Source organism: Taeniopygia guttata, chromosome 33 (assembly GCF_048771995.1).
Source record: "Taeniopygia guttata chromosome 33, bTaeGut7.mat, whole genome shotgun sequence".
NCBI lineage: Eukaryota > Metazoa > Chordata > Aves > Passeriformes > Estrildidae > Taeniopygia > Taeniopygia guttata.
This window is the reverse complement of record NC_133058.1, coordinates 917,248-942,314: the sequence shown is the minus strand read 5'-3', so window position 1 is coordinate 942,314 and position 25,067 is coordinate 917,248. Positions and strand designations below refer to the sequence as shown.

The following is a 25,067-nucleotide window of genomic DNA, read 5'->3' as shown; positions in this document are numbered from 1 at the left end:
GGAGTCTCAGGAGTCTCTGGGTAATTTGGGGAGGGGTCTCAGGGGTAATTTGTGGCACTTTTGGGCTCTTTTGGGGCTCTTTTGATGCTTTTTTGGGCGGTTTGAGGTCCCGGAAGGTCGGAAAAACACCGGGTTTTTTTTGGGGAGGGGGATTCCCTGGTCTCCCCGAATTTGGGGAGGGGTCTCAGGGGTAATTTGTGGCGGTTTTGGGCTCTTTTGGGCCTATTTTGGGGCTCTTTTGGGGCTCTTTTGGGGCTCTTTTGATGCTTTTTTGGGCGGTTTGAGGTCCCGGAAGGTCAGAAAACCGCCGGGTTTTTTTTGGGGAGGGGGATTCCCTGGTCTCCCCGAATTTGGGGAGGGGTCTCAGGAGTCTCTGAGTATTTTGGGGAGGGGTCTCAGGAGTATTTGAGTACTTTGGGGAGGGGTCTCAGGGCTTTTTGGGGGCCATCTGTGGAGTTTTGGGGCTCTTTTGGTGCATTTTTGGGTACTTTACGGTCCTGGAAGGTCGGAAAAACGCCGGGTTTTTTTTGGGGAGGGGGATTCCCGGGTCTCCCCGAATTTGGGGAGGGGTCTCAGGGTCCGTGCCCCCTCCCCAGCCGCTCCAGCTGCTCGGAGTGCCTGGCCCCCCCCTCGCAGTGCGCCTGGTGCCCCTCGGCCCGGCGCTGTTTCCTCTTCGCCGCGTACCTGGCGCGGTTCCCCCACGGCGAGTGCCGCGGCTGGTCCGACAGGTACCCAAATTCGGGGGGATTTTGGGGGGCTGAAGAAAATTTGGGGGGATTTGGGAGGATTTGAGGGGGTTTTGAGGGGATTTGGGGGGGATTTGTGGGGGATTCGGGGTGGTTTGGGGGACTGAAGAGGATTTGGGGGGGATTTGGGGGGGTTTGGGGGGGCCTCAAAAAGTTGTGGGTGGTTTTGGGGTGATTTGGGGGGATTTGGGGGGCATTTGGGGGGGGTTGGGGGGAATTTGGGGAGGTTTGGGGGGATTTGGGGGGTTTTGAGGGGATTTGTGGGGGGTTTGGGGGATCCTCAAAAAGTTATGGGGGGATTTAGGGGGATTTGAAGAGGATTTGGGGGGATTTGGGGTGGTTTGGGGGGGATTTGGGGTGGGTTTGGGGGGGTCCTCAAAAAGTTATGGGGGGATTTGGGAGGATTTGAGGGGGATTTGGGGGGGTTTTGGGGTGATTTGGGGGGGGTTTGTGGGGGATTTGGGGTGGTTTGGGGGGCATTTGGGGGGATTTGAGGGGGTTTGGGGGGGATTTAAGGGGGATTTGGGGGGGTTTGGGGGGGATTTGGGGAAGGTTTGGGGGGTCGTCAAAAACTTATGGGTGGTTTTGGGGTGATTTGGGGGGGATTTGGGGGGATTTGGGGGGGATTTGGGGGGTCCTCAAAAAGTTACGGGGTGGTTTGGGGAGGTTTGGGGGGGATTTGAGGGAGTTCTTTGGTGGTTTGGGGGGTTTGGGGGGGATTTGAGGGGGTTTTGAAGATGATTTGTGGGGGATTTGGGGTGGTTTTGGGGGGATTTGGGGAGGTTTGGGAGGATTTGAGGGAGGTTTGGGGGGACTTAAGCGGATTTGAGGGAGATTTGGGGGGGATTTGGGGAGGTTTTGGGGGGATTTGGGGGGTTTTGGGGGGATTTAGGGGGATTTGGGTGGTTTGGGGGGGTCCTCAAGTTATGGGGGGATTTGGGGTGATTTGGGGGGGATTTCGGAGGATTTGAGGAGGATTTGAGGGGGATTTGGGGGGGTTTGGGGGGACTGAAGAGGATTTGGGGGGTTTGGGGAGGTTTTGGGGGGATTTAGGGGGATTTGGGGGGGATTTGAGGGGATTTGGGGGGGGTTGGGGGGGCTGAAGAGGATTTGGGAGGATTTGAAGGGGTTTTGGGGGGGTTTTGGGGGGGCTTGGCGGGGATTTGAGGGGGATTTGGGAGGATTTGGGGGGGTTAGGGGAGGTTTGGGGAGTTTGGGGGGATTTGGGGGGGATTTGGGGGGTCCTCAAAAAGTTTTGGGGGGTATGGGGGTGATTTGGGGGGGATTTGAGGGGGTCTTGGGGTGGTTTGGGGGGGATTTGGGGGGGATTTAAGGAGGTTTGGGGGGGATTTGGGGGGTTTTGGGGGGTTTGGGGGGGATTTGGGGGGTCCCCAAAAGGTTTGGGAGGGTTTGGGGTGTTTTTTGGGGTTTTTTTGGGGGTGTCCAGTTTAATTTTGCGGTTTTTGGGGTGGTTTTTGGGGTTTTTGGGGTGGTATTTGGGGTTTTTGGGGGTCCCGAGGCTCTTGGGATGATATTTTGGGGTGTTTTTGGGGTTTTTTGCAGCGTTCACTCGGCCCCCCAGTGCCAGAGCTGCTCCTGGGGGGTTTGGGGGGTCCTGGGGGGTTTTTGGGGTGGTTTTGGGGGTTTCTGGGGTGGTTTTTGGGGTTTTTGGTGGTCCCGAGGCTCTGGGGATGATATTTTGGGGTGATTTTGGGGTTTTTTGCAGCGTTCACTCGGCCCCCCAGTGCCAGAGCTGCTCCTGGGGGGTTTTGGGGGTGGTTTTTGGGGGTTCCTGGGGGTTCCTGGGGGATTTGGGGTTTTTGGGGTGGGTTTTTGGGGTTTTTGGGGTTCCTGAGGCTCTGGGGATGATATTTTGGGGTGATTTTGGGGTTTTTTGCAGCGTTCACTCGGCCCCCCAGTGCCAGAGCTGCTCCTGGGGGATTTGGGGGGTGTCCAGGTTAATTTTGGGGTTTTTGGGGTGGTTTTGGGGTTTTGGGGGTGGTTTTGGGGGTTTTTGGGGTGGGTTTTTGGGGTTTTTGGGGGTCCCGAGGCTCTGGGGATGATATTTTGGGGTGTTTTTGGGGTTTTTTGCAGCGTTCACTCGGCCCCCCAGTGCCAGAGCTGCTCCTGGGGGGTTTGGGGGGTGGTTTTGGGGTAGTTTTTGGGGTTTTTGGGGGTGGTTTTTGGGGTTTTTGGGGGTCCCGAGGCTCTGGGGATGATATTTTGGGGTGTTTTTGGGGTTTTTTGCAGCGTTCACTCGGCCCCCCAGTGCCAGAGCTGCTCCTGGGGGATTTGGGGGGTCCTGGGGGGGTTTTTGGGGTGGTTTTTTGGGGTTTTTGGGGTGGTTTTTGGGGTTTTTGGGGTGGTTTTTTTGGGTTTTTGGGGTCCCGAGGCTCTCTGGGTAAGTTTTTGGGGTGATTTTGGGGTTTTTTGCAGCGTTCACTCGGCCCCCCAGTGCCAGAGCTGCTCCTGGGGGGTTTTGGGGTGGTTTTTGGGGTTTTTGGGGTTTTTGGGGTGGTTTTGGGGTTTTTGGGGTGGTTTTTTTGGGTTTTTGGGGGTCCCGAGGCTCTGGGGATGATATTTTGGGGTGATTTTGGGGTTTTTTGCAGCGTTCACTCGGCCCCCCAGTGCCAGAGCTGCTCCTGGGGGGGAATTCTGGGGGTCCTGGGGGTTTTTTGGGGTTTTTGGGGTGGTTTTTTTGGGTTTTTGGGGTTTTTGGGGTGGTTTTTTGGGTTTTTGGGGGTGCCGAGGCTCTGGGGATGATATTTTGGGGTGATTTTGGGGTTTTTTGCAGCGTTCACTCGGCCCCCCAGTGCCAGAGCTGCTCCTGGGGGTTTGGGGGGTTTTTGGGGGTTTTTGGGGTTTTTGGGGTGGTTTTGGGGGTTTTTGGGGGGGTTTTTGGGGGTCCCGAGGCTCTGGGGATGATATTTTGGGGTGTTTTTGGGGTTTTTTGCAGCGTTCACTCGGCCCCCCAGTGCCAGAGCTGCTCCTGGGGGGTTTTTGGGGGTTCCTGGGGGGTTTTTGGGGTGTTTTTTGGGGTTTTTGGGGGATTTTTGGGGTTTTTGGGGTGGGTTTTTTGGGTTTTTGGGGGTGCCGAGGCTCTGGGGATGATATTTTGGGGTGATTTTGGGGTTTTTTGCAGCGTTCACTCGGCCCCCCAGTGCCAGAGCTGCTCCCAGTTGGGCTCGTGCCGGGAGTGTCTGAACCAGCACGGCTGCGGCTGGTGCGGCTCCAGCCAGAACCCCACCCTGGGCAGGTCTGAATTGGGGCTGGGGGCTCCAATTGGGTCTGGGGGCTTCAGTTGGGGCTGGGGGCTTCGGGCGAGTCAGGGGAGTTTGGTGGAGTCTCGAATTTGGGGGGAATTTTGGTGATTTTGGGTCCTGGAGCATGAGGATTCCTGAATTCTAGAGGGGTTTATGAGAGATTTGGGGGCTCCAATTGGGTCTGGGGGCTTGAATTGGGGCTGGGGGCTTCAGTTGGGGCTGGGGGCTTCGGGGGGGACCGAGTTTTGGGGGGATTTGGGGGGAATTTTGGTGATTTTGGGTCCTGGACCCTGAGGATTCCTGAATTCTAGAGGGGTTTTGGGGGGATTCTGGGGGTTGAATTGGGTCTGGGGGTTCCAACTGGGTCTGGGGGCTTCAATTGGGGCTGGGGGCTTCAGGGGAGTTTGGGGGACCCGAGTTTTGGGGGTGTTTGGGGGGTTTTGGGGGGAATTTTGGTGATTTTGGGTCCTGGAGCCTGAGGATTCCTGAATTCTGGGGGGGGGTTGGGGGGGTCTGGGGGTTGAATTGGGTCTGGGGGCTTCAGGGAGCCTTTTTTGGGCTGATTTTGGGGCATTTGGGGGTTTTTTGGGGCATTTTGGGGTTTTTTTGGGGCTGATTTTGGGACTTTTTTGGGCTGATTTTGGGGTTTTTTTGGGGCCGATTTTTGGGGTTTTTGGGCTGATTTGGGGTTTTTTTGGGGCTGGTTTTGGGGGTTTTTTGGGGCCGATTTTTGGGTTTTTTGGGGCTGATTTTGGGGGTTTTTTGGGGCTGATTTTGGGGGTTTTTTTGGCTGATTTTGGGGTTTTTTTGGCTGATTTTGGGACTTTTTTGGGGCTGATTTGGGGTTTTTTTGGGGCTGATTTTGGGTGTTTTTTGGGGCTGATTTTGGGTTTTTTGGGCTGATGTGGGTGTTTTTTGGGGATGATTTTGGGGTTTTTTTTGGGCTGATTTTGGGGCTTTTTTGGGGTTTTTTGGGGGGCTGATTTTGGGGCTGATTTTGGGGGGTTTTTTTTGGCTGATTTTGGGCTTTTTTTTGGACGATTTTGAGTTTTTTTGGGAGGATGATTCTGCCATTTTCACCCTCATTTTGGGGTGTTTTTTTTTGCCCCAATTCTGCCATTTTCACCCTCATTTTGGGGTGTTTTTTTTTTCCCTAATTCTGCCATTTTCACCCTCATTTTGGGTGTTTTTTTTGCCCCAATTCTGCCATTTTCACCCTCATTTTGGGTGGTTTTTTTGCCCCAATTCTGCCATTTTCACCCTCATTTTGGGGTGTTTTTTTTGCCCTAATTCTGCCATTTTCACCCTCATTTTGGGCTGTTTTTTTGCCCTAATTCTGCCTTTTTCACCCTAATTTTGGGGTTGGTTTTTTTGCCCTAATTCTGCCATTTTCACCCTCATTTTGAGGTGTTTTTTTTGCCCCAATTCTGCCATTTTCACCCTCATTTTGGAGCTTTTTCTGACCTAATTTCAATTTTTTTTCCCTTTTTTTCCCCATTTTCCCACCCAAAAATTCCCAAATTTCCCAAATTTCCCCAAAATTCCCAAATTTTCTCTCCAGCTGCTTCGAGGGCGACTTCGCGGGGCCCCGACACTTCCCCAACTGCTCCGCGGCCCTGAGTGACCAGAGTGACCACACGAGTGACCACAGTGACCACCTGAGTGACCACAGTGACCACCAGAGTGACCACCAGAGTGACCACATGAGTGACCACCAGAGTGACCACCGGAGTGACCACTGGAGTGACCACCTGAGTGACCACCGGAGTGACCACCTGAGTGACCACCTGAGTGACCAGAGTGACCACATGAGTGACCACAGTGACCACCAGAGTGACCACAGTGACCACAGTGACCACCTGAGTGACCACTGGAGTGACCAGAGTGACCACCTGAGTGACCACAGTGACCACATGAGTGACCACAGTGACCACCTGAGTGACCACCTGAGTGACCACCGGAGTGACCACATGAGTGACCACCTGAGTGACCACCGGAGTGACCACAGTGACCAGCAGAGTGACCACCTGAATGACCAGCGGGATGACCAGCAGGATGACCAGCAGGGTGACCACCAAAGTGACCAGCAGAGTGACCACCATGCTGACCGTCAGGGTGGCCAGTGGGATGACCACCATGATGACAATCAGGGTGACCAGCAGAGTGACCACCACGATGGCCAGCAGAATGACCACCAGAGTGACGACCAGGCTGACCAGCAGAATGACCAGCAGAGTGACCAGCAGAGTGACCAGCAGAGACACCACCAGAACGACCACCTGAATGACCGCCTGAGTGACCAGCAGGGTGACCAGCAGAGTGAGCAGCAGGCTGACCAGCAGAATGACCACCAGGCTGCCCACCACACTGACCACCACACTGACCATCAGAATGACCATCAGAATGACCATCAGAATGACCACCAGAATGACCACCTGAATGCCCAGCAGGGTGCCCAGCAGAATGACCACCAGGCTGCCCAGCAGAGTGACCACCAGGCTGACCACCAGGGTGCCCAGCAAGGTTCCCAGCAGAATGACCACCAGGCTGACCACCACACTGACCATCAGAGTGCCCATCAGAATGACCATCAGAATGACCACCAGGCTGATCAGCAGAATGACCATCGGAATGACCAGCAGAGTGACCACCAGGCTGCCCATCAGAATGACCACCAGGGTGCCCGGCAAGGTTCCCAGCAGAATGACCAACAGAATGACCACCTGAATGACCACCAAAGTGACCAGCAGGGTGGTCAGCAGGGTGACCAGCAAAGTGCCCAGCAGGGTGCCCACCAGTCTGCCCAGCAGAATGACCACCACACTGACCATCAGAATGACCACCAGAGTGACCACAAGGGTGACCACCAGAGTGACCAGCAGGGCGCCCAGCAGAGTGCCCAGCAGAATGACCAGCAGAATGACCAGCAGGGTGGTCAGCAGAATGACCACCAGAATAACCAGCAGAGTGACCATCAGGGTGGTCAGCAGAGTGACCATCAGAGTTACCAGAGGAGTGCCCACCGCTGGTGGTACGGGTGGTGCCCGCTGGTGGACGAGTGCGCCCTGGGCCTGGCGCGGTGCCACCCGCGGGCGCGGTGCCACGACAGCCCCGGCGGGTTCCAGTGCCGCTGCCCGCGCGGCTTCCGCGGCGACGGCGTGGCCGCCTGCGAGCCCACGTGAGAAAATGGGGAAAAAACGGGGGAAAATGGGAAAAAACAAAAAAAAAATGGTGAAAATCGGGGAAAAAATGGGGAAATTGGGGTCACTGCCCTGAGAGCCCCGGCGGGTTCCAGTGCCGCTGCCCCCGCGGCTTCCGCGGCGACGGCGTGGCCGCCTGCGAGCCCACGTGAGGGAAATGGGCAAAAAACGGGGGAAAATGGGAAAAAACAAAAAAAAATGGTGAAAAAAAAAAAAATGGTGAAAATCGGGGGAGAAACGGCCAAGAAATGGGGAAAAAAAAATGGGGGAAATCGGGGGAGAAATGGGGAAAAACAAAAAAAATGAGGGAAAATCGGGTGAGAAATGGGAAAAAAACAAACAAAAAAGGTGAAAATTGGGGGAGAAATGGTGAAAAACAGAAAAAAAAGGAGGGAAATCGCGTGAGAAATGGGGAAAAAAAAGGGTGGAAATCGGGTGAGAAACAGCTGAGAAATGGGGAAAAATGGGGGAAAACAGGAAAAAAATGGGGGAAATTGGGAGAAACAGCCAAGAAATGGGGAAAACAAAAAAAAGGGGGGAAATTGGGCCAGAAATGGGGAAAAACAAAACAAAAATGGTGAAAATTGGGGTCACTGCCCTGAGAGCCCCGGCGGGTTCCAGTGCCGCTGCCCGCGCGGCTTCCGCGGCGACGGCGTGGCCACCTGCGAGCCCACGTGAGGGAAATGGGGAAAAAAACAGGAAAAATGGGAAAAATTGGGGCAGAAATGGGGAAAAACAAAAAAAAAATGGGGAAAATCGGGGGAGAAATGGCCGAGAAATGGGGAAAAATGGGGAAAAAAGGGGGACAATCGGGGGAGAAATGGGGAAAAAAAAAAGTGGAAATCGGGTGAGAAACGGCCAAGAAATGGGGAAAAATGGGGGAAAACAGGAAAAAAATGGAGGAAATTGGGAGAAACAGCCGAGAAATGGGGAAAAACAGAAAAAAAGGTGAAAATCGGGGGAGAAATGGGGAAAAACAAAAAAAAATGTGAAAATAGGGAGAGAAACGGCCGAGAAATGGGGAAAAACAAAACAAAAAGGTGAAAATCAGGGGAGAAATGGGGAAAAATGGGGGAAATCGTGGGAAAAATGGGGAAAACAAAAAAAAAAAGGTGAAAATTGGGCCAGAAATAGGGAAAAATAAAAAAAAAAGGGGGGAAATCGGGCCAGAAATGGGGAAAAACAAAAAAAAAGGGGGGAAATTGGGGGAGAAATGGGGAAAAACAAAATAAAATGGGGGAAATCGGGGGAGAAACGGCTGAGAAATGGGGAAAAATGGGGGAAAACAGGAAAAAAGGGGTGGAAATTGGGGGAGAAATGGGGAAAAACAAAACAAAAATGGGGGATTTGTGGATTTGAGATTTTTAAGTTGCGGAAATCCAAATTTTGTTGTTCTTTTTTTAATTCTAAGTGCCAAAAATTCAGATTATTTTGTAGATTTGATATTTTTTGGGTGCAGAAATCTGAATTTTGGGTCTCTTTTTGTCTCTTTTTCCCCCCAGGTGTTTGTCCGACTGCGGCCACGGCTTCTGCTCGGGGCCCCCCAACTTCACCTGCGTGTGTCACCTGGGCTGGACCAACCCCAAACCCCAAAATTCCCAAAATTCTTCCCAAAATTCCAGCGTGGAGCTGCCCCAGTGCTCCGTGGACTGCGGCTGCAACTTCCACAGTTCCTGCGAGAGGGACGGCCCCGGGCACTGCGACCGCTGCCAGAGTGAGCCCCAAAACCCCCCAAATTCACCCCAAAAATACACCCCAGAAATAACAAAAATTCACCCCAAAAATCCCAAAAATTCACCCCAAAATTCCAAAAAAAATACACCCCAGAAATCACAAATATTCACCCCAAAAATCCCAAAAAATTCACCCCAAAAATCCACACCAAAACCCCAAAAATCCACCCCAGAAATTCAGCCCAAAACCCCCCAAATTCAGCCCAAAAATTCACCCCAAAATTCCAAAAAAATTCAGCCTGGAAAATCCCAAAAAATTCACCCCAAAGATTCACCCCAAATACCCCAAAACTTCACCCCAAAATTGACTCCGGGAGGGCGAAAATCCAGCTGGGAAATCGCCCCAAAAAACCCCAAATTTACCCCCCAGGAAGCCCAAAATCACCCCAAAATCACCCCAAAACCATCTCAGGAACCTCAAAAACCTGGGAGCCCAAATTGACCCCAAAATCTTCCAAATTGACCCCAAAATCCCCCAAATTCACCCCAAATCCGGCGGCTGCAACTTCCACAGTTCCTGCGAGAGGGGCGGCCCCGGCCACTGCGACCGCTGCCAGAGTGAGCCCCAAAACCCCCAAATTCACCCCAAAAATACACCCCAAAATTAAAAAAAAATTACCCCAAAATACCAAAAATTCACCCTAAAAATCCCAAAAATTCAGCCTAAAAATACCAAAAATTCACCCCAAAAATACCAAAAATTCACCCCAAAATTCCAAAAAATTCACTCTATAAATACCAAAAAATTCACCCCAAAAATCCCCAAAAATTCACCCCAAAGATTCACCCCAAAACCCCCCAAATTCACCCCAAAAATCCACCCAAAAATCCCAAAAAATTCACCCCAAAACCCCCAAAACTTCACCCCAAAATTGACTCCGGGAGGGCGAAAATCCAGCTGGGAAATCGCCCCAAAAAACCCCAAATTTACCCCCCAGGAAGCCCAAAATCACCCCAAATTCACCCCAAAATCATCTCAGGAACCTCAAAAACCTGGGAGCCCAAATTGGCCCCAAAATCTTCCAAATTGACCCCAAAATCCCCCAAATCCACCCCAAATCCAGCGGCTGCAACTTCCACAGTTCCTGCGAGAGGGGCGGCCCCGGGCACTGCGACCGCTGCCAGAGTGAGCCCCAAAACCCCCCAAATTCACCCCAAAAATACCAACAATTCACCCCAAAAATCCCAAAAATCCACCCCAAAATTCCAAAAAAAATCACCCCAAAAATCCCAAAAATTCACCCCAAAAATCCCAAAAATTCACCCTAAAAATCCCAAAAATTCACCCCAAAACCCCCCAGATTCACCCCAAAAATACCAACAATTCACCCCAAAAATACACCCCAGAAATACCAAAAACTCATTCCAAAAATCCCAAAAATTCACCTTAAAAATCCCAAAAATTCACCCCAAAATTCAAATAAATTCACTCTATAAAGACAAATTCACCCCAAAATCCCAAAAAAACTCAGCCCAAAAATCCCAAAAATTCAGCCCAAAAATCCCAAAAATTCACCCTAAAAATCCCAAAAATTCACCCCAAAAATCCACCCCAAAACCCCCCAAATTCACCCCAAATCCGGCGGCTGCAACTTCCACAGTTCCTGCGAGAGGGGCGGCCCCGGACACTGCGACCGCTGCCAGAGTGAGCCCCAAAACCCCCAAATTCACCCCAAAAATACCAACAATTCACCCCAAAAATACACCCCAAAATTCAAAAAAAAATCAGCCCAAAAATCCCAAAAATTCACCCCAAAAATCCCAAAAATTCACCCTAAAAATACCAAAAACTCACCCCAAAACCCCCCACATTCACCCCAAAAATACACCCCAGAAATAACAAATATTCACTCCAAAAATCCACCCCAAAATTCCAAAAAAATCAGCCCAAAAATCCCAAAAATTCAGCCCAAAAATCCCAAAAATTCACCCCAAAAATACCAAAAATTGACCCCAAAATTCCAAAAAAATTCACCCCAAAAATCCCAAAAATTCACCCCAAAAATCCCAAAAAATTCACCCCAAAAATTCACCCCAAAAATCCCAAAAATTCACCCCAAAACCCCCCAAATTCAGCCCAAAAATACCAAAAGTTCACCCCAAAAATACCAAAAATTCAGCCCAAAAATCCCAAAAGGTCACCCCAAAATTCCAAAAAATTCACTCCAAAAATATAAAAAAAATTCACCCCAAAAATCCACCCCAAAACCCCCCAAATTCACCCCAAAATCCTCCTTTTCCCCATTTTAACCCCATTTTCCCATTTTTATCCATTTTCTCCCATTTTAACCCCATTTTTCCTTCTTTTTTTTGCCATTTCCCACCGTTTTTCCCATTTATCCCCATTTAACCCCATTTAACCCCATTTTAACCCCATTTTAACCCCATTTCCCCCATTTTTTCCCCATTTTAATGCCATTTTTTGCCGTTTTTTCACGTTTTTCGCCATTTTAACCGATTCCTGCCGTTTTTCCCCCAGACTGGACGGAGGGCCCGCGCTGCCAGCGCTGCCGCCCGGGCAGAGGCTCCCAAATCCCCATTTAACCCCATTTTAACCCCATTTAACCCCATTTTAATGCCATTTTTTGCCGTTTTTTTCACGTTTTTCGCCATTTAAACCCCGTTTTTTCGCGTTTTTTGCCATTTTAACCGATTCCTGCTGTTTTTCCCCCAGACTGGACGGAGGGCCCGCGCTGCCAGTGGGCAGAGGCTCCCAAATCCCCATTTTAAACCCATTTAACCCCATTTTAACCCCATTTAACCCCATTTTACCCCATTTTAACCCCGTTTTTTGCCGTTTTTTTCGCGTTTTTCGCCATTTAAACCCCGTTTTTTCACGTTTTTCGCCATTTTAACCGATTCCTGCTGTTTTTGCCCCAGACTGGACGGAGGGCCCGCGGTGCCAGCGCTGCCGCCCGGGCAGAGGCTCCCAAATCCCCATTTTAACCCCATTTTACCCCATTTTAATGCCATTTTTTTGCCATTTTTTGCCGTTTTTTCGCGTTTTTTGCCATTTTAACCGATTCCCGCTGTTTTTGCCCCAGACTGGACGGAGGGCCCGCGCTGCCAGCGCTGCCGCCCGGGCAGAGGCTCCCAAATCCCCACTTTAACCCCATTTAACCCCATTTTAATGCCATTTTTTTGCCATTTTTCCCCATTTTTTGCCGTTTTTTCACATTTTTCCCCATTTTAACCGATTCCTGCCGTTTTTCCCCCAGACTGGACGGAGGGCCCGCGCTGCCAGCGCTGCCGCCCGGGCAGAGGCTCCCAAATCCCCATTTAACCCCATTTTAACCCCATTTTTCCCCTTTTTTCCCCATTTTTTTGCCGTTTTTTGCCGTTTTTTCACATTTTTCGCCATTTTAACCGATTCCTGCCGTTTTTTCCCCAGACTGGACGGAGGGCCCGCGCTGCCAGCGCTGCCGCCCGGGCAGTTTCGGCCCCGGGGGGCTCGGGGGGTGCCGCCCCTGCAGCTGCCACGGCCACGGGGACCCCGAGCGCGGCTTTTGTCACCGGAGCACCGGGGAGTGTCACTGCCGCCCCCCCACGGCGGGACCCCGCTGCGAGCGCTGCGCACACGGACACTACGGCGACCCCAGGTGAGGGCAGGGAGAAAAAAACACCACCAAAATGGGCAAAAGGCAAAAAAACACGGTCAAAATGGGCAAAAATAAAAAAAAATACAGGTAAAATGGCCAAAAATAAAAAAAATCCAGGTGAAAATAGCCAAAAATACAAAAAATGCAAAAAAACACAGTCAAAATGGATAAAAATACAAAAAATTCCAGTAAAAATGGGCAAAAAGAAAAAAAATTCCGGTCACAATAACAGAAAATACAAAAAATCCCGGTCAAAATAACCAAAAATACAAAAAAATCCCGATCAATATAGCAAAAAATACAAAAAACATAGAGAAACCTGGTCAAAATAGCCAAAAAACCAAAAATGCTGGTTAAAATGGCCAAAAAATCAAAAAAACACGGTTAAAATGGCCAAAAATCAAAAAAATCCAGGTGAAAATAGCAAAAAATCAAAAAAATCAGAAAAAAAAAAACACAGAAAAAAAGGCAAAAAAAAAATCCCAAAAAATCCGAAAAAATCTGAATAAAATTGCCAAAAAAATCACAAAAAAAAAAAATCACAAAAAATCACAAAAAAAAAATCACAAAAATAATCAGAAAAAACAGAAAATAAATTTGGAAAAAAAATCACAAAAAAAAAAATCAAAAAAACCACAAAAATTCAGGAAAAAATAAACCCGAAAAAAAAAAAAATCTCAAAAAAATCTCAAAAAAAATCTGAAAAAATCCCGAAAAAATCCCCTAAATAAACCAAAAAAAAATCCCAGGAAAATCACCAAAAATCAGAAAAAAATCCCCAAAAAATCCCCAAAAAATCCCCCAAAATATAGAAAAAAATCCCCCAAAAATCTGAAAAAAAAATCCCCTAAATAAACCCCCCAAAATGTTGATTTTTTTTCCCAAAATGTTGATTTTTCTCCCCAAAATTTTGATTTTTTGCAGGAACAGGGGTCGCTGCGCGCGGCGCTGCCTCGGGCGCCGCCTGCTGGATTTGGGCTCGGCGGCCATAAACCCCCAAAATCCTCCAAAATAATCCCCAAAAAAATCAGAAAAAATCAGAAAAAAATAGAGAAAAAAAGGCAAAAAAAATCCCAAAAATTAAAAAAAAAATCTGAATAAAATTGCCAAAAAATCAGAAAAAAAACCCACAAAAAAAAATCGCAAAAAAATCACAAAAAAATCACAAAAATAATCCAAAAAAATCAGAAAAAAAGTTTGGAAAAGAATCACAAAAAACCCCCAAAAAAATCAGCAAAAAAAAGTCACAAAAATTCATAAAAAAAAAAAAAAACCCGAAAAAATCCCAAAAAAATCTCCAAAAAAATCTGAAAAAAAATCCCAAAAAATGCCCCAAAAATTTTTTTAAAAATCCTCAAAAAATCTGAAAAAAAACCAGAAAAAAATCCCCAAAAAATCTCCAAAAAATAAAAAAAAATTCAGAAAAAAATCCCAAAAATATCAGAAAAAATCTGAAAAAAATCCCCAAAAAATCTCTTAAAAATCTGAAAAAAAATCCCCTAAATAAACCCCCAAAAATGTTGATTTTTTTCCCCAAAATGTTGATTATTTTTTACCAAAATCCCGGTTTTTTCCCCAGGAACGGGGGTCGCTGCGCGCCGCGCTGCCTCGGGCGCCGCCTGCTGGACGTGCGCAGCGCGGCCAAAACCCCCCAAAATAATCCCCTAAAAATCACCCAAAATCCCAAAGAATCCCCAAAAAATCAGAAAAAAATCCCCAAAAAATCCCCCAAAAAATCACCAAAAACCAGGAAAAAATAGGGAAAAAAATCCCAAGAAAATCACCAAAAATCAGAAAAAAATTCAGAAAAAAATCCCAAAAAAATCCTTTAAAAATCTGAAAAAAATCTCTAAATAATCCCCTAAATAAACCCGAAAAAAATCCGAAGAAAATCACCAAAATCAGAAAAAAATCCGAAAAAAAATCCGAAAAAAACTCAAAAAAACCTCAAAAAAATCAGAAAAAAAATCGTAGAAAAATCCCTAAAAAATCTGAAAAAAATCTCTAAAAAATCCCCTAAATAAACCCCAAAAAAATCCCAAGAAAATCACCAAAAATCTGAAAAAAATCAGAAAAAAATCCCCAAAAAGTCTCAAAAAAATCCAAAAAAAATCAGAAACAAAATCCCAAAAATCTCAAAAAAATCAGAAAAAAATCGCAAAAAAATCCCTAAAAAATCTAAAAAAAAATCTCTAAAAATCCCCTAAATAAACCCCAAAAAAATCTGAAGAAAATCACCAAAATCAGAAAAAAATCCCCAAAAAATCTCCAAAAAATCTCAAAAAAATCAGAAAAAATTGCAAAAAAAATCCTTAAAAAATCTGAAAAAAATCCCTAAAAAATCCCCTAAATAAACCCAAAACAAACGCCAAGAAAATTACCAAAAATCTAAAAAAAATCCCAAAAAAATCAGAAAAAAATGTCAAAAAATCCCCCAAAATTGAGAAAAAAATCAGAAAAAAAATCCCGAAAAAATCTAAAAAAAATCCCTAAAAAATCCCCTAAATAAACCTTTAAAAAAAAACCCCAAATGTTGATTTTTTACCAAAATTCCCCTTTTTTTCCCCAGGAACGGGGGTCGCTGCGTGCGGCGCTGCCTCGGGCGCCGCCTGCTGGACGTGCGCTCGGCGGGGGGGGCGGGGCTGGATTTGGGCTCGCGGGGGGCGGGGCCGGGCGAGCCGCCCCTCCCCCACTGCCTCTGGCTGCTCTCGGTGACGGGGGGACCCCGAACCTGCCCCAAAATCGGCCCGGGGTGCCCCAAAATCGGCCTCAGCCTCAGCCCCGACACCGACCTGCCCTGCCAGGTACCCAAAGTGAGGTTTGGGGGGAAAATTGGGGGTTTGGGAAAAAAAATTGGGAGTTTGGGCGAAAAAAATGGGATTTTTGGTGAGAAAATGGGGATATTTGGAGAGAAAAATGGAGATTTTAGAGGGAAAAATGGGTATTTAGAGGGTAAAATTGGGATTTTGGGAGAGAAAATGGGGATTTTGGAGGGAAAAATGGGGATTTTTGGAGAGAAAATGGGATTTTGGGGACAAAATTGGGATTTTGGGGGTTTGGGCTGCTCTCGGTGACGGGGGGACCCCGGCCCTGCCCCCAGCCCGGCCCGGGGTGCCCCAAAATCGGCCTCAGCCTCAGCCCCGACACCGACCTGCCCTGCCAGGTACCCAAATTTGGGATTTTGGGGGGAAAAATTGGGATTTTGGGAGAGAAAATGGGGTTTTTGGGGAGAAAAATGGGATTTTTGAAGAGAAAATGGGGGTTTTGGTGAGAAAACATGGGATTTAGGAGAGAAAGTGGGGATTTTAGAGGGTAAAATTGGGATTTTTGGAGAGTAAAGTGGGATTTTTGGGGCAAAAATGGGAATTTTGGAGAGAAAATGGGATTTTGGGGCAAAAAAGTTGGGATTTTGGGGAAGAAACCTGTCTCAGCCTGAGCCCCGAGCAGGAGCAGCCCTTCCAGGTATGAAATTTGGGATTTTGGGACAAAAAATGGGAACTGGGGGGAAAATTGGGATTTGGGGGGGGAAAATGGGGATTTTTTGAGAAAAAAATGGGGATTTTACAGGGGAAAATGGGATTTTGGGGGGCAAAATTGGGATTTTGAGTGAAAATTGGGGATTTAGTGGGGATTTAGGGGAAGAAATTGGGATCTTGGGGGGGAAATTGGGATTTTGGGGTGGGAAGGGCATTTTGGGGCAAAAAAAATGAATTTTGGGGAAAAAAATGGGATTTTGGGGCAAAAATTGGGATTGGGGGGAGAAAATTGGGGATTTGGGGAGGTTTAGAGGGGAAAAATTGGGATTTTTGGGGGGTTTAGGTGGGTTTGAAGGGGATTTGGGGGGATTTTCAGCCTTGGGACTCCCTGAGACCCTCAGATCACCCCAAAATTGTGCGGAATTTTCCCAAAATGTGCGGAATTTGCCCCAATTTCCCAGGACAGTTTCGTGTACGTGTTCGACGGGCTCCCGGCGCTGCTGGACGGGGGAGGGGTGCAGGGGGACCCCGCCCTGATCGGGGCCCTGTGCGGAGGGGGGACCCCCCACAGCCTCAGCCTGGAGGCCAAGTCAGGTACTGAACCCCAAAAACCCCAAAATCCACCCCAAAAACCCCAAAATCCACCCCAAAAACCTCAAAATCCACCCAAAATCCACCCCAAAAACCCCAAAATCCACCCCGGGACCCCCCACAGCCTCAGCCTGGAGTCCAAGTCAGGTACGGGACCCCAAAAACCCCAAAATCCACCCCAAAAACGGACTCAGGGACCCCAAAATCCCCAAAATCAACCCCAAAAACCCCAAAATCCACCCTGGGACCCCCCACAGCCTCAGCCTGGAGGCCAAGTCAGGTACTGAACCCCAAAAACAGACTCGGGGACCCCAAAAACCCCAAAATCCACCCCAAAAACCCCAAAATCCACCCCAAAAACTGGACTTGGGCACCCCAAAAACCCCAAAATCCACCCCAAAAACGGACTCGGGGACCCCAAAAACCCAAAAATCCACCCCAAAACTGGACTTGGGCACCCCAAAAACCCCAAAATCCACCCCAAAAACGGACTCGGGGACCCCAAAAACCCAAAAATCCACCCCAAAAACGGACTCGGGCACCCCAAAAACCCCAAAATCCACCCCAAAAACCCCAAAATCCACCCAAAATCCACCCCAAAAACCCCAAAATCCACCCCAGGACCCCCCACAGCCTCAGCCTGGAGGCCAAGTCAGGTACGGGACCCCAAAAACCCCCAAATCCACCCCAAAAACGGACTCGGGGACCCCAAAAACCCCAAAATCCACCCCAAAATCCACCCAAAATCCACCCCAAAAACCTCAAAATCCACCCCAAAAACCCCAAAATCCACCCCAAAAATGGACTCGGGGACCCCAAAAACCCCAAAATCCACCCCAAAAATGGACTCGGGGACCCCAAAATCCCCCAAAAATTAACTTGGGGACCCAAAAAATTAGTTTGGGACCCCAAAAACCCCAAAATCCACCCCAAAAAATGCATTTTTGGGGCTATTTTTGGCATTTTTACCCCAATTTTTCCTGGTTTTTTTTTTTGAAATCTCCGAATTTTTTGGGGAATTTTTGGAGGAGATTTTGGTGAAATTTTTGGGGGAATTTTTGTTTAATTTTCATGGTTTTTTTTCTCTTTTTTCCCGATTTTTTTTTGCATTTTTGGGGCTTCTTTGGTCATTTTTACCCCGATTTTTCCCGGGTTTTTTTTTGGAAATCTCGGGATTTTTTGGGGAATTTTTTGGGGAATTTTTGGAGGAAATTTTGGGGTAATTTTTGTTCAATTTCCGTGGGGTTTTTTTTTCCTCTTTTTTCCCGATTTTTTTTGCATTTTTGGTGCTATTTTGGTCATTTTAGCCCCGATTTTTCCCGGGTTTTTTTTGGGAGTCTCGGGAATTTTTTTGGGAATTTTTTGAGGAGATTTTGGGGAAATTTTGGGAGGAATTTTTGTACAATATTTGTGGGGTTTTTTCCTCTTTTTTCCCGATTTTTTTTCCATTTTTGGGCTATTTTGGCCATTTTTACCCCGATTTTTCCCGGGTTTTTTTTGGGAATCTCGGGAATTTTTGGGAATTTTCCCCTGACCCTTTTCCCGCTGTTTTTTTAGGGCTTTTGGCGATTTATTACGAATCCAACGGCTCCGAAATTTGGGGGTTCCGGGCACGGGCGGAGCTCCGGCCCTGCCCCCCCCACTGCCCCTCCCCCCCCCAGTGCCCGGGGGGGTGCGGGGGAGGGGTCTGCGACCCGGTGAGGGAATTTGGGGCGAAAAACACCGATTTTGGGAAATTGGGAATTTGGGGGGGAAATTGGGGCTCTTTCGGGGGGAAAATTGGGGGAAAATTGGGATTTTGGGGGGGAAAGTTGGAGGAAATGGGGGAAAATTGGGATTTTTGGGGAAAAATTGGGATTTTTCGGGGGGGAAATTGGAGGAAATGGGGGAAAATTGGGATTTTTGGGGAAAAATTGAGATTTTTGGGGAAAAATTGGGATTTTGGGAAGTAAATTGGGGAAGTTTGGGGGGAAAATGGGATTTTTGGGGACCAAAATGGGGAAATTTGGGGGGAAAAAGGGAATTTTGGGGATGAAATTGGGGGAAAATTGGGATTTTGGGGAGGGAAATTGAAGGAAATGGGGAAAAATTGGGATTTTTGGGGAAAAATTGGGATTTTTGGGGGGAAAATTGGGGAAGTTTGGGGGGAAATGGGATTTTAGGGGAAAAATTGGGATTTTGGGGGGGGGGAAGTGGAGGAAATGTGGAAAAATTGGGATTTTTGGGGGGAAAATGGGATTTTTGGGGACCAAAATGGGGTAAATTTGGGGGGAAAAAGGGAATTTTGGGGATGAAATTGGGGGAAAATTGGGATTTTTGGGGAAAAATTGGGATTTTGGGAAGCAAATTGGGATTTTTGGGGAGGAAAATGGTGAAAACCTGGGGGGAAAAAGGGAATTTTGGGGATGAAATGGGGGGAAAATTTGAGATTTTTGGGGAAAAATTGGGATTTTGGGAAGCAAATTGGGATTTTTGGGGAGGAAAATGGTGAAAATCTGGGGGGAAAAAGGGAATTTTGGGGATGAAATGGGGGGAAAATTTGAGATTTTTGGGAAGAAAATCAGGATTTTTTGGGGGAGAAAATTGTGATTTTGGAGGAAAATTGTGATATTTTTTTTTGTGCGACAGTGTGGGGGATTGGGGGATTTTGGGTTAAAATGGGGGATAAATTAGGATTTTTTGGAGGAAAATCGGGATTTTAGGGGGACTTTTTTGCATTTTTGGGTGGGTTTTTGAGGGAAAATCAGGGAAATGTTGGGATTTTTGGGATTTTGGTTTTTTGGGGGAATTTCTGACCGATTTGGGTTTTTTGGGGTTGCAGGTTTGGGGGGTCTGTGAGTGCCCCGAAGGTTTTGGGGGTCCCAACTGCTCGACCCCCCTGGGGCCGGGGAACATCGTGTGGGAGCAGCTGGTGGGCGACACCCCCGAGGAGGTGAGGGACCCGAAATCCCCAAAAATCACCCCAAAAATCATCATAAAAATTACCGCAAAAATCACCCCAAAATCACCCCAAAAACCACCCCAAAAATCATCCTAAAAATTACCCCAACATCACCCCAAAAATCACCCCAAAAATCCCCAAAATCACCCCAAAAATCATCCCAAAAATTACCCCAAAATCATCCCAAAAATCCCCAAAATCACCCCAAAAATCATCCTAAAAATTACTCCAAAATCACCCCAAAATCACCCCAAAAATCCATCCCAAACCCTCTGAGGGGAGGGACTCCAAAATCCCCAAAAATCACCCCAAAAACCACCCCAAAAATCACCCCAAAATCACCCCAAAAATCCATTCCGAACCCCCTGAGGAGGTGAGGGACACCAAAAATCCCCAAAAATCACCCCAAAAATCCCCAAAATCACCCCAAAAATCACCCCAAAAATCCATCCCAAACCCTCTGAGGTGAGGAACACCAAAAATCCCCCAAAACCCCCAAAAATCCCCAAATTTCACCCCAAAATCACCCAAAAATCCACAAATTTCACCATAAAACCCTGGAATTTTTTGGGAATTTTCCCAAAATCTCTGATTTTCACCCCAAAATCCCGCAGGACTCTCCGGGCCGGTTCCTGCGCCACCTCGGGCACAGCCTCCCCAAAACCCCCAAAAATCCCCCCAAAACCCCCAAAAATCCCCCAAAAATCCCCAAATTTCACCATAAAACCCTGGAATTTTTTGGGAATTTTCCCAAAATTCCCGTTTTTCACCCCAAAATGCCGCAGGACTCTCCGGGCCGGTTCCTGCGCCGCCTCGGGCACAGCCTCCCCAAAACCCCCAAAAATCCCCCCAAAACCCCCCAAAAATCCCCCCAAAATGCCTGAATTTCACCGTAAATCCCCCAAATTTCACCGGAATTTTCCCAAAATCGCTGATTTTCACCCCAAAATGCCGCAGGACTCTCCGGGCCGGTTCCTGCGCCGCCTCGGGCACAGCCTCCCCAAATCCCCCAAAAATCCCCCAAAAATCCCCCCAAAACCCCCAAAAATCCCCCCAGAATGCCTGAATTTCACCGTAAATCCCCCAAATTTCACCGGAATTTTCCCAAAATCGCTGATTTTCACCCCAAAATCCCATCAGGACTCTCCGGGCCGGTTCCTGCGCCGCCTCGGGCACAGCCTCCCCAAATCCCCCAAAAATCCCCCCAAAACCCCCAAAAATCCCCCCAAAATTCCCAAATTTCACCATAAAACTCTGGAATTTTTTGGGAATTTTCCCAAAATCCCTGATTTTCACCCCAAAATGCCGCAGGACTCTCCGGGCCGGTTCCTGCGCCGCCTCGGGCACAGCCTCCCCAAACCCCCCAAAAATCCCCCCAAAACCCCCAAAAATCCCCCAAAAATGCCCGAATTTCACCATAAAACCCTGGAATTTTTTGGGAATTTTCCCAAAATCCCCGATTTTCACCCCAAAATCCCTTAGGACTCTCCGGGCCGGTTCCTGCGCCGCCTCGGGCACAGCCTCGTGCCCGGCCCCAACGAGACCCTTTGGCTTTTCGGGGGGCTCAGCCTGGCCCAGGGACCCCTGGCCAGTCTCTACAGGTGAGTGCGGACCCCAAATCTCCCCAAAATCACCCCAAAATAACCTCCAAAATCCGTGAAAAATTACTCCAAAATACCCCCAAAACCGCCCGAAAACACCAAAAAAATAACCCCAAAAATACCCCCCGAAATAAGCCAAAAACACCCCAAAAATATCGTAAAAACACCTCAAAAATAACATCAAAAATACATGAAAAATAATCCCAAAATACCCCCAAAACCTCCCAAAAATTCCTCCAAATGGTCCCAAAATTAACCCCAAAAATAACCTGAAAATAACCCCATAAATAACCTAAAAATTACCCGAAAATATCCCCCAAAATAACCCCAAAAATAGCTGAAAAATGCCCCAAAAATAACCCAAAAGTGACCCCCAAAATACCTCAGGGCACACCTGGGCACACCTGGGCACACCTGGGCACACCTGAGCCCCACTTTAACCTCACCTGGGCACACCTGAACCCCACTTTAACCTCACCTGGGCACACCTGGGCACACCTGGGCCCCACTTTAATCCCACCTGGGCACACCTGGGCACACCTGGACCTCACTCTGGGCACACCTGGGCATACCTGGGCACACCTGGGGGCACCTGGGCACACCTGAACCCCACCTGGGCACACCTGGGCACACCTGGGCACACCTGAACCCCCATTAACCCCACTTTAACCCCACCTGGGCACACCTGGGCACACCTGAGCCCCACTTTAACCCCACTGTAACCTCACCTGGGCACACCTGGGCACACCTGGGCACACCTGGGCACACCTGGGCACACCTGGGGGCACCTGGGCACACCTGAACCCCACCTGGGCACACCTGGGCACACCTGGGCACACCTGAACCCCAATTAACCACACTTTAACCCCACCTGGGCACACCTGGGCACACCTGGGCACACCTGGGCACACCTGAACCCCACTTTAACCCCACCTGGGCACACCTGAGCACACCTGGGCCCCACTGTAACCTCACCTGGGTACATATTTGGGCACACCTGGGCACATCTGAGTCCCAATTAACCCCAATTAACCCCACTTTAACCACACCTGGGCACACCTGAGCCCCACTTGAACCTTACCTGGGCACACCTGGGCACACCTGGACCCCAATTAACCCCACTTTAACCCCACCTGAGCACACCTGGGCACACCTGAGCCCCACTCTGACCTCACCTGGGCACACCTGGGCACACCTGAGCCACACCTGGGCACACCTGGGCACACCTGAACCCCACTGTAACCCCACCTGGGCACACCTGGACCTGAATTAACCCCACCTGGGCACACCTGGACCCCACCTGGGCACACCTGGGCACACCTGGGCACACCTGAGCCCCACTTTAACCCCACCTGGGCACACCTGGGCACACCTGAACCTGAATTAACCCCACCTGGGCACACCTGAGCCCCACTTTAACCACACCTGGGCATAGCTGAGCCCCACTTTAACCTCACCTGGGCACACCTGGGCACACCTGGGCACACCTGAACCTGAATTAACCCCACCTGGGCACACACTGAGCCCCACTTTAACCTTACCTGGGCACACCTGAGTCCCAATTAACCCCACCTGGGCACACCTGGACCCCACTTTAACCTCACCTGGGCACACCTGGGCACACCTGGGCACACCTGAGCCCCAATGAACCCCAATTAACCCCAATTAACCCCAATGAACCCCGCAGGTTCTCGGTGCGGGCGCGGCGCTGGACGCAGGTGCTGGCGGGGGAGGGGCAGGGCGGGCCCGGCCCCGCCCCCCGGTACCTGCACGCGGCCACGCCCCTGCCGGGGGGCGGGGCTCTGCTGCTGGTGGGCGGCCTCACCTGGGCGGGCGTGGCCTCGGACACCTGGCTGCTCAACCTCAGCCACCCCCAGTGGCGCCGCCTCCAGGTGAGTTCATTTGCATAGCATTTGCATGTCATTTGCAGGGAAATGTAGGTAAAGTTCAGGTAAAACCGACACGTGGATTTGCATAACATTTACATATGCTTTGCCTGCAGTGTAATTGGTGTTTATGTTCACCTGGAATTCACCTCTAATTTGCATTAAAATTACATAACATTTGCATAACATTTACCAGGAATTTAACTGGAATTCACCTCTAATTTGCATTAAAATGACATAAAATTTGCATAACACTCACCTGAAATTTAACTAGAGTTCACCTGAAATTTACCTGAATTTCACCTGGAATTCACCTCTAATTTGCATTAAAGTTACATAAAATTTGCATAACATTTACCAGGAATTTACCTGGAATTCACCTGGAATTCACCTCTAACTTGCATTAAAATTACATAACATTTGCATAACATTTGCATGTCATTTGCATGGAGGTGTAGGTAAAGTTCAGGTAAAACCGACACGTGGATTTGCATAACATTTACATACGGTTTGCCTGCAGTGTAATTGGGATTTACATTATGTTCAACTGGAATTCACCTCTAATTTGCATTAAAATGACGTAAAATTTGCATAACACTCACCTGAATTTCACCTGGAATTTACCTGAAATTTACCTAAATTTGCATAACATTTACCAGGAATTTACCTGGAATTCACCTGAAATTCTCCTCTAATTTGCATTAAAATGACCTGAGATTAACCTGGAGTTCACCTGTAATTTGCATAAAATTTACATAAAGATTAATTGGAATTTACCTGGAATTTCATGTGAAATTTACCTTCAATTTACATAAATTTACCTAATTCATGTTCTCCTGCATTTTATGTGAAATTAACCTGGAATTTGCATAAAATTTACCTGAAATTTAACTGGAATTTACATAAACATTTACCTGATCCCAAATTTTGGGGTCCCGATCCCAAATTTTGGGTCCTGATCCCAAATTTCAGATCCTGATCCCAAATTTCTGATCCTGATCCCATTTTTTGGGGTCCCAATCCCGTTTTTTGGGGTCCCGATCCCAAATTTCGGGGTCCCAATCCTGAATTTTGAGGTCCCCATCTCGAATTTTGGGTCCCGATCCCATTTTTTGGGGTCCTGATCCCAAATTTCAGGGTCCCGATCCCGTTTTTTGGGGTTTTTCGGGGTCCCGATCCCATTTTTCGGGGTCCCGATCCCTTTTTTTGGGGTTTTTGGGGGTTTTTCAGGGTCCCGATCCCATTTTTGGGTTTTTTGGGGTCCCGATCCTGTTTTTTGGGGTCCCGACCCGTTTTTTGGGTTTTTTTGGGGTCTCGATCCCATTTTTTGGGATCCCGATCCTATTTTTTGGGGTTTTTTGGGGTCCCGATCCCGTTCTTTGGGGTTTTTTGGGGTCCCAAACCCGTTTTTTGGGGTCCTGATCCCGTTATTTGGGGTTTTTGGGGGTTTTTCGGGGTCCCGATCCCATTTTTTGGGGTCCCGATCCCGTTTTTGGGGTTTTTTGGGGTCCCGATCCCGTTTTTTGGGGTCCCGATCCCATTTTCGGGGGTCCCGATCCCGAATTCCGGGTCCCTGACCCGGTTTCGGGGGTCCCGCCCCCATTCCAGGCCCCGGAGGTGCCGGCGCTGGCCGGGCACTCGCTGACGGCCGCCGGGGCCCGGGGGGTGCTGCTGGTCGGGGGCTTCTCCCCCCAAAACGGCTTCAACACCGACCTGCTCATCTTCGACCCCCGCTCCGAGACCTGGGCGGTGGGCGCCACGGCCGGGACCCCCCCCACCGGTGAGAAAATGGGGGAAAATGGGGAAAAAATGGGGAAAAACGGGGAAAAACGGGAAAAAAAGGGGAAAAAATGGGGGGAAAAATGGGCAAAAATTCGGGGAAAAAATGGAGGGAAAATGGGGGAAAATGGGGGGGGAAATGGGGAAAAAAGGGGAGGGAAATTGGGGGGTGGGTGTCCAGGTCGGGACCCCCACCATGGGTGAGGGAAATGGGGGAAAATGGGGGAAATTGGGAAAAAATGGGAAAAATTG

General features: G+C 48.7%; 1 protein-coding gene across 1 annotated transcript in view; it reads left to right on the top strand.

The window, feature by feature from the left end:
• The window catches only part of MEGF8 (multiple EGF like domains 8), a 120,544-nt gene that overhangs the window by 51,934 nt on the left and 43,543 nt on the right, over positions 1–25,067 (top strand). The window contains exons 20-34 of the mRNA XM_072920700.1: positions 597–728; positions 3,889–4,002; positions 5,571–5,809; positions 5,928–5,935; positions 6,028–7,187; positions 8,712–8,923; positions 12,334–12,541; positions 15,111–15,345; positions 15,582–15,704; positions 16,479–16,611; positions 18,166–18,305; positions 19,430–19,540; positions 21,032–21,150; positions 22,838–23,042; positions 24,645–24,816. Of these exons, the coding sequence (XP_072776801.1) occupies positions 597–728; positions 3,889–4,002; positions 5,571–5,809; positions 5,928–5,935; positions 6,028–7,187; positions 8,712–8,923; positions 12,334–12,541; positions 15,111–15,345; positions 15,582–15,704; positions 16,479–16,611; positions 18,166–18,305; positions 19,430–19,540; positions 21,032–21,150; positions 22,838–23,042; positions 24,645–24,816 (3,311 nt within the window). The remainder of the gene's footprint in view (positions 1–596; positions 729–3,888; positions 4,003–5,570; positions 5,810–5,927; positions 5,936–6,027; positions 7,188–8,711; positions 8,924–12,333; positions 12,542–15,110; positions 15,346–15,581; positions 15,705–16,478; positions 16,612–18,165; positions 18,306–19,429; positions 19,541–21,031; positions 21,151–22,837; positions 23,043–24,644; positions 24,817–25,067) is intronic.